The sequence below is a fragment of the Salarias fasciatus genome, chromosome 1 (genome assembly GCF_902148845.1).
Source record: "Salarias fasciatus chromosome 1, fSalaFa1.1, whole genome shotgun sequence".
Taxonomy (NCBI): Eukaryota; Metazoa; Chordata; class Actinopteri; order Blenniiformes; family Blenniidae; genus Salarias; species Salarias fasciatus.
In genome coordinates, this window is record NC_043745.1 from 23,245,639 (window position 1) to 23,256,405 (window position 10,767).

Sequence of the window (10,767 nt, forward strand, 5' to 3'; positions counted from 1 at the left end):
TGCTTGCGGACAGGTTCCCATGCGGCCGGTGGCTGGGGAAAGGCGTGGATGACGGCAGTCTGGAGAGGATCCTGGTGGGGGAGCTGATGACCCCCAGCACAGAGAATGACGAGCGGATGTGCCGCACGCCACCGATGCAGCAGTCCCCAGGGATGATGAGGAGATTTGTTACCATCTCACCAAACAGCAAACCAAGTAGGCTGCACGCTCAAGACTTCTGTCATTTTTGGATCTTATCAAATCCACAGATGATAAAACAAAAATCGTAGATTTTTTTTCCTTCATGTGCTCGCCTCTGTCATCTCACAGCGTCTTTGTTTCCTCCTCATCCAGAGTTAAACACAGGTCAGATCCAGGAGGGAGTGGGAGAGGCCATCAACGGGATTGTGAAGCACTTCCACAAGCCGGAGAAGGAGGTGAGAGACGCCAGTCTAGACAGGCCCAAACTTGTACTTCTATTATTCATCACAAACGAGGAAGCGCGTCTGTCTGCTCCGAAAGCCCCCAAGCGCCTCAGTCACTGCAGGCTGCGCCTTCCAGTTCACATTGTTGGGTCATAATAATGAAGAATTGATGCCTTTCTTTTCTCTCTCTCTCTCTCTCCTTCAAAAAACTGACCTGGTTCTTGATCAGCCTTTCTGACTTTGGGGGATGTCTTATTTTTTCCTGTTCACCACAGACTAATCCAAAACATCAACATTGATAATTATTGCACGCTAACACAGGTGGGGAGATTAAGCCTCACCGTTACCTAACTGTTCATTATCAGCTTTAGGAATCAGTGATCGTAGTAAGACCACAGAGGGTTTCTCCTTACGGGGAAATCCCCTTCTCGTTGCTCCACCTCTCCAGCAGACTGACAGAACAATGAGGGGAGGCTGCTGAGAACTCCAAACGGTTCTAAATGTGAACCACGCTTTGAGTGGCTCTACCGGTCACTTTGTTACATTTAATATATACTTAGTGTAATATGTCAAACAGTCACAATGTACCGGTCTCGTGCTTCTACTCTCACAGGGCTGAAAATGAATCTTTCGTCTTAAATGCAGATGTACGTCTCTGTGCTTATTTTAATTCGTACAAACCACATTTAAAAATGCTAAATATTCAGGTAGTTTGTACCAAATAGGTCTTCATATTACACAATTGAAATAATTCTCAAATTCAAAATTGTTGTTACTCTGTTAGTTGTTTTTTTTTAATGCATAAATAAATACTGTTTCGTGAGAGTACCATATGTTTCATGAATCCAACTTCATGCGTTGTGTCTTTAACAGAGAGGCAGTCTGACTCTTCTCCTCTGTGGGGAGTACGGCCTCGTCTGGGCTCTGGAGCAGGTTTTCCAGCACGGCTTCAAATCACCTCGACTCTTTAAGAATGTTTTCATCTGGGACTTCTTAGGTAAAGGACACACACCTTGACAAACAAATAAAACCTGATCACCACAAGTCCACAAAGTTATTTTAAAGCTTCAGTAAGACTTTGTTGTGAGATTGAAAAACCAAAAACAAAAGTGTGATAAACCAATAAATAAAAGATTATCTCTTGTTTTGATGGTGTTTATTTATACTTAAGATGATTGAAGCAAAACTGAAGTTACAGAATAGCTAAGCATATCCTACCATAAAGTATGAGCTGACCTGTCTATTAATCATCTTTTATTCAAACAGAGAAGTCTCAAGTGTACTTTGAAAGTGCCGAGCAGCGACAGGCGACTCCAGATGAAAACTGGCAGACCAGAGTGCGACACTTCTGCCGCTTCATGCGCGCCATCAACAGCACTTCCAGAAACATTGGCAAGGATGGAAAGTTCCAGATGCTCGTCTGTTTGGGTGCACGGTACGCACACGCACACTGCTGCATTGAGATGTAATAAAGTATTGTTGTGACCAACAAGAAGCTTCACTGTGGAGCCAATCAGACTCATGTTGCTGACACTGAAACAGAGTGAACACATTGCCCTCAGTCTGAACCTGGACCATAGTATGCGCAGTGTTATTGTAGATATTTATGAAAATGTGCTGTTTGGACATTGAGGTTTTCTGTTTTTTTTTTGTTTGTTTTTTTTTTTTTTAATATGACTTTTTGAATAAACTGAGCGATCAATGCAGTTGATTGGGAAAAACATCAATTGACCTTGATTCCATCAAGATGTTAGTTTGTTCACTTCCAGTTTTAAAGTATTGTTTTTAAATTAGATACTAGCTTAACCACAGGCTGCAGTGTGTTAAACTGTGATGCTGACTTGGCGTGTGCTCCTTTCTCAGGGACCATTTGCTCCATCACTGGATCGCTCTGCTTGCAGACTGTCCGATCACGGCTCAGATGTACGAGGACACTGCACTGATTAAGGACCGCACCTTGGTAAACTCTCTGATCAGAGTGTTGCAGACTTTGCAAGAGTTCAACATCACCCTGGAGGCTTCACTCGTCAAAGGCGTGGGTATCTGAAACCAAACCAACTCCCCACCGGCTGTGCTCAACCAGGAAGGCCACTGCGGACCACTAAACAGAATAACTGAACCTTTTATATGCAGGAACAGACTTGAACAAAGGACACTTTCTGGCTTATATTAAAGCTACTGTTACATTTGCCATATATTAAGTGCAATGAGCCTTTCAAGATATGTTGTTATTTTTATCCTCAATGATGTTGCCATTAGATGTTAAAAATATGTTTTCTATTATGAACCATGATTTTCACATTACTGATGATGATGATGATCTACTTGTGCTATAATGTTTTATTGAAAGCTAAATATTTTCATTGTTATCGTGAACTGCTGACAATGGTTATATTTAAAGGAAAGTGAGGAACAAAACTGTTAATATATTTTCAGAGAAAAACAGTATTATTTTGTTAAATCAGTGAAGTTGCTTGCTCTGTTGTCAACTCAGATTTCAATGTCATAACGCAGAGCTTAAAGCAAATGAAGTAGAAGTATGCTTTATAAGTATGTGTATGACAGGGAGGTTTGTAGAGTGAAAGATGATTCACCCACATTGGAATAAAAATGCTGTTATATTTGGACCGTTCCCTGACAAAAGACCATGTATGCAAATGTTTTACATCAAAGTGGCAAAATTTTCCTTCTTGCATGATAATTGGACTGTGTGGCTTCAGCCTGTATCCAGTGATGAACATTACATTCAGTTGGATAAAGAAGAAAAAAAAAGAAGTGTTGCAGTCCTGATACAAGTACTCCAAGAGCTGCTTGGACCCAGCTTTCTGTGCAAAGTGGATCACAATAACAGCCTTCATCTAAATACCTCCAATTAGCCCTTACCCGTAACATAGCCCCAGCCCTTATATACTACTTATGTCTTCTTCCCCAAACAAAACAGTTTAATGGTCTGAGTACACCTCGTCATGAAGGCTCTTCATGTGCGAAGCCAAAAGGACGATGTCCCTTCTCCCGATTTTTGTCGTCATGATTTCTTGCTATGCAATATCCACAAGAGAAAACTGATATTAATGGGCCATCCCCTGTTACATACATTGAACTTTACTGTGCAGAATAACAGATTTGATATGTGATGGACTTCTTTTCTGTGCCAACATCTGAAATGACTGTGTTGTACTCATCTGTGTACAACCCACACAGGAGCATCCGGGAAGATATATATTTTTGTTTTCCAATACAGTTGTACATTTATTGACATAGCTGTGTAATGTAGTGTTTACTAAGTGAGCAACAGTGTACAGTGTAAAAACATATTAAGAATAAAGCATCTGTAATGCATTAAAATCGACCTTCTCTTTCTTAGTTTGTGAATGCTTGCTGCATCTGTTCTGTGATAATATCCAGCGTCTCTCACAGGATGTTATCTTTTAAAGCACATTAAGGTCCCAGTGAACCTTTGGCTAAATGACAAAAATTGTCACTCAAGATTATCACTAGGTTATTAGATTTTATTTTGCTTCTGGTCAATGAGTGGTGCCCAGTTGCATGGTGGATCTGTGCTTAAATATTCTGGCCACACGCAGAGAAGGTTGTGGGTTCAAATACCGACTGGGCCTTTCTGTTTGGAGTTTGCATGTTCTTCTTGTGTGTGCGTTTCCTTCTGTGCTCCAGTTTTCTACCACTGTCCAAAAATATGCATATTAATTGGTGACATGCTAATTAATGTCCCCAGGTGTGCGTGGTTGTCTGTCTCTCTGTATATATCCTGCAATGGACTTGGCCAGGGTGTATCCTGCCCTCAGCCATGGTGAGCTGGGACTCACTCCAGTGCTTTGTGTACAGGATGAAGTGGATGGATGAGCTGTATCCATACGAAAATGAAATAATATTTAACAAACTGAAATCACTAGTTTCACAGCAAATTTTTATCATTTAATTGACTGTATAATGAATATCTGGATTTTGCTCAATATTAAGAATGCATTTATTTGTGGATTATGTTAATTCTATATTAAAACACGGACCGAAATAACTTCCTCTAATCTCTTGATCAAATAAAAAACATATTCCAAGCAAATATTTGGTTAAAAACTTGCTGGAATGACGTTTTATTGTCCTCTCGCTGTGCCTTCTCAACTGAGAAAATGTAAACAAACTCTTTCGCGCCATGTCGGAGGGTGTTTTTTTCTTTGAAGTCTCGCTGCAGATGCATTGTGGGACTTTGAGTTCAGGAGCGTGCCCGTCAGCAGATGAACATCCTGATTTTTGACTATATCCCCCACAATCCATTTCTTCTGAGGTGTGCGTGAGAAGCGCATCGATTGGTCGAATTTGTTTCAAACCCAACGGCTGCACTCCTTATATGGTCATTTCTCCGCGGGGTCCTTTCATTCCGGCTTTTTATGTAAATGACATTGTAATGGCCAGCTGTATGCAGTAGTAGTAGTAAGAGCATGCGCATGCGCACTGCGTGAAAAGAAACGGCGAAGATTCAAAGTTTTTGTTCAGTAAGTGCAATCTTGTTTCTCTTCTACGCACATTGTCATCAAACTGCGTTGCGTGTCGGTTTTGTACGAGGTGAGCGGGCGCGTTGCGGCGATATTTGTTGCCTGACGTGTTGTGACGGGCTGAGGTACAAAGACTGCTCCACAATGGGATAACGTGGAAGTGAAGGGGAGAGCGTGGCGTGGTGATGGCAGCTGCGGCGGCTAGCCCGCCTGCTAACGGCTAACAACAATGAGCCATATTTGGCGCTCTAGCGGGCAAAAGTTTGAATTTAAAGGGAAGGATGCGCTCGTCGCAACTTTTTTTCACTTTATTAAAAATTCGTCATCTTTTACACGACGCCGTGTTATGACGGCGATATGTTATTCGAGTATGTATATAATTTAGCAAATAGCACGGTAGCTTTTTGTTTGTGGACTTCAGAAAGCTGCTGCCCGCTTTTTTGTTTCGCATTTCACCTCGAACACACATGTCGGTGAAAGATGTCCCGAAAGCATTAGTTTTATGTGATGTTTTGTGATTTCCCCGTCGTGTCACATTTCCAAAAGTGTCCAGAAAAGTAGCCGTGAGTGAGACTATCGGCAGTAAAAGGGGACTTGCGTTTGTGTGCGTGTGGTGGGTGTAACGTCGGAGTCTCCGCTTCAAAGTTCACGCCTCTCCCTCACATGTCGAACTCCACTTCGTTTCCCTCCAAGTTGTACTTTTGTGATGTTACATACGATACCGCCACACTTTAATGAAATCTGCCTGGTTTTTGTCGCGTTTTGTTGGGTTTGATGATCCCCTGACATGGCGTCAAAGTCCTCCAGATACTTTGTTGTCGTCGCGTTTTGGCGGAATCGAGGCTTTTTCAGCCGTGTGCGCTTACACATACGTTCAAAAACACTTTTATGTCATAATCGATTCAATGTCGTATTTGTTGAATTGAGTGTTTATGGCGGTTTGCGTGTGAGTCCGTGTGTGTGTGTGCGTGTGTGTAGGGACCGCCCCCTTTCAACAGTACAAACTGTGTCTGCAGACATCCATGGTGCCTTTCACCGGGACAATCACCCACCGTGTGCTTGACGCTCTTTCAGGGATTTTTGTGACCACAGCACTGATCAACAGACGGACTATGTTTGGCTTCCACAAGTCAAAGATCTACCGGAGTAACGACGGCTGCTGCATCTGCAAGACCAAGTCCTCCAGCTCCCGGTTCACAGACAGCAGCCGCTATGAGGAGACCTTCAGGCTGTGTTTTGGGTAAGGCAACTCATTCATTCATTCATCCTGTGGGTCTGCCTGCTGTTCATTTCACCATCACTGCAGCTGTTTTCTTTCTTCCCCTTCTCTTTTTTATTAGTGTGTTAAACTCAGATAATGACACTTTCCTTTGTGTTTGTTCAGGCTCTCAGAGGATCGTGTTGGTGACATTTGCAACGCCTGTGTGTTACTGGTGAAAAGGTGGAAGAAGCTGCCAATTGGCTCCAAGAAGAACTGGAACCATGTAAATTGGAGAAGTTGAACTAGTCGTATTTCTTTTTGTCTTTCACGAGCACTGGATTTCCTCAGTGACTGTGATTTTGCCTGTTCTTGCTGTTTGCAGGTGGTGGATGCCAGAGCTGGACCAGGCTTTAAGGTGACCAAACCCAAGAAGATCAAGAACAGTGATGGGAAGAAGAAGAGCAAGCTAAAGAGGCTGCACAAGTTAAAGAGACAAAGTAAGTTTATAGACATCCAAGTGACTTGTGTAATTCCAGATTTGTGTTCTGTAGTAAAACATATTTTAATCCAGACAAGATATTTTTTTTGAATAAAAACAAACATGTCTTATGTTTGCATTCTTAAGTTGTGAGTTTCAGCCAGAGCTACTTGTTTGAAAACACTTGTTCAGCAGCATCTCTTCATTTTTAGGTTGCCATGGTAACAGAGAAACTGTTGACATGCAATATTTGTTGAATATTTGCAAATGTAAATATTTAAAAATATATATCTTGTGAATTTTTGGGAATTTTGCAGAACAGTTTTACTCAATAATTTCAGTTATTATAGAAAAACGTACAATATTTGCACATGATCGCATTGACCTAGTTTCTGTTGTGCTTGATGGTGACAGTTATCTAACACATTTCTTTTGTTGGATGACTGATGAGCTCCACAGTTGCTGTTGGACCAGTTTTTTTATTTGTATGATTTTAATTTGATAAATTAATAATCACTGTTCCAAATTGTATTGAATTTTAATTGTTATGGGTCGAAATACATAAATAAAGAGGGAGAGAGAGAGAGAGGGAGGAAAAAAAATCAACATTTGTGAAAGTCCCAAATTAGTCTTGTTAGTTGTTTTGTGATGCTGTTTGCAGTGGGATGTCATGATGGATTTGGACTGTTCCCATGTTTCTAAGCAGACTCAGACGCTCACAGCACCACCTCCAGTGTGTCTCCTGCTCAGTCTCCCAGTTACAGCAACCAGTCGGATGATGGCTCAGACATCGAGTCCAAACAGCAGAGACGCTCCACACCTTCAATCTTCTCTTTCTTGGACCGTACCTACTGGAAAAGGTAAATGAATTATTATTATTATTATTATTATTTTATTTTATCTTTGGATGGATTTTAAGAATTCAAGTGATTTCTTATTTTTTAACAGACAGAAGGTGTGCTGCGGCATCATCTACAAGGGTCGATTTGGCGAGGTCATTATCGATCCCCGCCTTTTCAAGCCCTGCTGCAGCTCCAAAAAACCGAAGACCCTGACATCCACACAAGTGACCACTCACTTGCCGGACACACTTCCGCCACAGCTCCCGGAAGAAATGAAAGCAAGCTGGTGAATGGTCTGGTTGAATTCTCCCTGTGGGGTTATCCATGGCATCCACGTGGATTCGTCTCCAGTGGCAGACCTACTTCCGTATCTTTTTTTCTTTTTTTTTTTTTTTTCCCCCTCCACCCCTTGTTAGATCAGTTGGTTAGTTGTCTTCGTAATATTCCTTTTTATATGCTTATTTTTTTAACTTTTGTATAGAGTTGATTTCCTTTTTTATAGATACAAAGAAAGAAAAAAAAAACTGGCGGGCATTAGTGTTATTTATAGGATGTGGAGACAAAAATTTGGTAAAGCTCCACGTTTGATTTTGAATGATTTTTGATTATTTTGTATTAATTGATGAGCTTTTTGTAAATAAGTCACCTTTTCATACATATCAGGACTGTTGTATTTTTTTTTTTAATGTGTTTTTTTTTTTTTTTTTATTGTGTCACATTGTAAGTGCATGAGAAAGGCACTGGCTGTTCAACACGTTGCTCTTGTGTCCACTCTGCTTTGTCCATGTTTTCCGAACACAAATAACTTGTTAATTCCAGGGATCTTTAGTGTAACTCTGAATTCAACGACCTTTTTACTCTGTATATAGAAGAGAAGTCTCTCAGACATGTTCACACTTAAAGCATGCCAGACGTTTGAAGCACCCCTCGTTACTTTACCAGTTTGTGCACATTGACTCAGATGTTGTAAAACCATGCATGCAGTATGTGTCTCTGGCTTTAGAAATGACAGCAGTGATTCATTTTTATTTTATTTTTTTGTACCGTCACAATGAAATGGCATTGCATGTTATGTTGAAAAGCAGATTTTTTTTTTTTTTTTTTTTGGTATATATCTTGACATCCAAACCATTTTAAACTATGAAAATGGCAAACCACTACATTCATGTAGGAATTTTTCTTGTCTTGAAATGTGCTGCACAGTTTTAAGCCAGTTTTTCTTTTTTGGTCATCTTTTCACATCTCATTTTGTGTCTCTTTAAAGGCAGCTGTAGCTTTGCGCTCTGTGCAGAAGTGTGGACTGCAGGGAAGAAGAGTTACCAAATTGTACCGTCATTTCTCCATGAAAATCTTACTGTTTGAACACTGTTGTGAGAAACTTAACATAACATACATTTTTTTTAGCCAGTGAATTACTGTTGGAGAGATGTGTTTGTCATTGCTGTAATTTATTTTTTAGAAGCAACAGTTCAAACTATGCAGACATTTTGAATGTGATAAGTGCTCTGGGGCTGTCTGCCACTTTTTTGCTGTCATGCTGTAAAGAAGCAGATCTTTATTCAACCAAACGGGCTTGTAAAAAGCATCCTATTTTAGCAATAATGCTCCATTTTTTATAAACGGCAGTCAATATGTCACAACAGTTTGGGTTTTTTTTTTTATTCCAACGTGCATACTATCTGAAATACTGCAGTGACAACGGTTGCTTTGTCTTTCATTCACCTAACTTGTCTCAAACTAAATTGTCAGGCAGTGCTCTGCAGAAGTTATCTAATATATGAACTTTTCTGTGGCGGGGTAGTTAAATGCTGAACATGTGTATGATTCTTATTCAGAAGAGGAATGCTGCTCTCTCATAAGCTGGAAAATAAGCTTGTATTTTTTTGTCCTTAGGGAGTTGCCATATTGTTTTTGCGAGGTACATTTTGGGATGTGAGATGTGCCTTAATGACTTACCTGACTTTTTCCATTATGATTCTTATGTAATTTATATTTATTTATTACAAAACCTTTTTAATGGAAATCTTGAGATAACTGGTGTGGAGCCTCTCAGAAAGACAGTTTTTCTTTTTTTTTTTTAATTTCGTGCACTTCCGTTGAACATGCAATGTATGTTTTTTATGCTTTTTTCTATACTGTACCACAAAGTAGATCTGTATTATAATAAATAGATTAAAAATGTGTCTGCTGTATATTTTTTCACCACTAGGTGGCGAAGAAGCGCCATGATCATGATTTTCTGTTTATCCTCACTATTTCAAAGTTCAAATGTGTGTCAGCATTCAGACTTTTATATTGCGGTTTCTCTAATAATTAGTCTCAAACAGAAGTGGAGGAAAAAGAAATGATTAAGTTACTGTAAAAGTTTTTCAGTAAAAAAAAAAAAAACGAACATTCAGGAGTTTTTTAAGTAATCAAATTATTTCTAATTTACACCATGCTGTCTGTTTTTCAACTTTTCAAGTCACTGATCACTATTGAGATCAGACGATTTAAAACGTGTAACTTTTAATAGCCCTAAAAAGACCTCCTTTCTATGTACTTTTGTCGTTTTCTTTCGCTAACCATATTGTCATGGACTGACAAATGCGCTACAGCTGAAGTTATACACTTCAACTGAAATATGTATTGACAGTAAAATAATTGAAAAAGTGACTTATAGTCCACATGGTAGCTGAGAAGTGTACTTTGTATTAAGATGTTGACTTTTGTTTTGCTCAATAACAATTTTCTCTTAAAGTTTGTTTTACATGATCTTAGTTCAGTTGTAAAAAACAACACTTTTCCATCAGCTGTCTTTTTCCCCCCTGCAGTGAAACACTAAGTTTTGTGAGGTAAAAATTGCTAGACACTACCAGTAATGAATTCATGGCCAATAGTGTGGAAAAAAGATCATTTAGATACACTGAAGCCAGTAATAACAGTAAAGTTCATTTGATTTAAGATTTCTCAATGACACCCTGAGGGCCATTCAAATAGAGCTGAAGGGCCACATCTGGCCCCAGGCCTTCTGGTCTGCTTCAGAAGGTCTTCACGTGTCACTTTAATGTGCACATAAACACATGCAAATTCCCGTCTTTATCAATATACTGTATTGATATTACAGCTGTGTTTTCACCACTCACAGGTTTTTCACGACAATTCAGTTGGTGTATTGTTTTATGATCTGAAATATCTGGACTTAAAATAACTAAACTGACACTTTTATATATATATATATATATATATATATATATATATATATATATATATATATATATATATATATATATATATATTTTTTTTTTTTTTTTTTTTTTCTTTCAGGTCACTTCGCTTTACACGATAATGAACC

The 10,767-nt window shown here is 39.4% G+C and overlaps 2 protein-coding genes across 11 annotated transcripts in view; both read left to right on the forward strand.

The window, feature by feature from the left end:
* Window positions 1-3,749, forward strand: part of dennd5a (DENN/MADD domain containing 5A) — a 30,252-nt gene extending 26,503 nt beyond the window's left edge. For 5 of the 6 annotated variants that reach the window (XM_030109663.1, XM_030108947.1, XM_030110424.1 and 2 more), the window contains 5 exons: window positions 14-195; window positions 334-416; window positions 1,278-1,401; window positions 1,671-1,839; window positions 2,268-2,451. In XM_030109663.1, coding sequence (XP_029965523.1) covers window positions 14-195; window positions 334-416; window positions 1,278-1,401; window positions 1,671-1,839; window positions 2,268-2,451 — 742 coding nt within the window. Of the gene's footprint in view, window positions 1-13; window positions 196-333; window positions 417-1,277; window positions 1,402-1,670; window positions 1,840-2,267 lie in introns of all 6 variants that reach the window. The other variant, XM_030108164.1, reaches the window with a different exon arrangement.
* Window positions 3,750-4,814: 1,065 nt separating this feature from the next.
* On the forward strand, window positions 4,815-9,615 carry sinhcafl (SIN3-HDAC complex associated factor, like). Of its 5 annotated transcripts, none has more exons than XM_030115278.1 (6): window positions 4,815-4,912; window positions 5,987-6,152; window positions 6,297-6,396; window positions 6,496-6,610; window positions 7,295-7,451; window positions 7,540-9,615. In XM_030115278.1, exons 2-6 carry the CDS (start codon window positions 6,025-6,027, stop codon window positions 7,721-7,723), a joined length of 684 nt encoding a protein of 227 aa, XP_029971138.1. In that variant the 5' UTR covers window positions 4,815-4,912; window positions 5,987-6,024; the 3' UTR covers window positions 7,724-9,615. The 5 variants fall into 5 exon arrangements, with proteins under 5 accessions (XP_029971138.1, XP_029971926.1, XP_029968908.1 ...); XM_030116066.1 differs by lacking the exon at window positions 4,815-4,912 and adding an exon at window positions 4,924-4,982; XM_030113048.1 differs by lacking the exon at window positions 4,815-4,912 and adding an exon at window positions 5,091-5,280.
* Window positions 9,616-10,767: the final 1,152 nt, after the last annotated feature.

Bases quoted from the DNA above. Each gene is read 5' to 3' on its own strand.
- sinhcafl (XM_030113048.1), top strand. From the start codon at position 5,142: ATGAGCCATATTTGGCGCTCTAGCGGGCAAAAGTTTGAATTTAAAGGG. The intron at 6,397-6,495 runs GTAAATTGGAGA...TGCTGTTTGCAG, and splicing joins CCAAGAAGAACTGGAACCAT to GTGGTGGATGCCAGAGCTGG. The intron at 6,611-7,294 runs GTAAGTTTATAG...CATGTTTCTAAG, and splicing joins GCACAAGTTAAAGAGACAAA to CAGACTCAGACGCTCACAGC.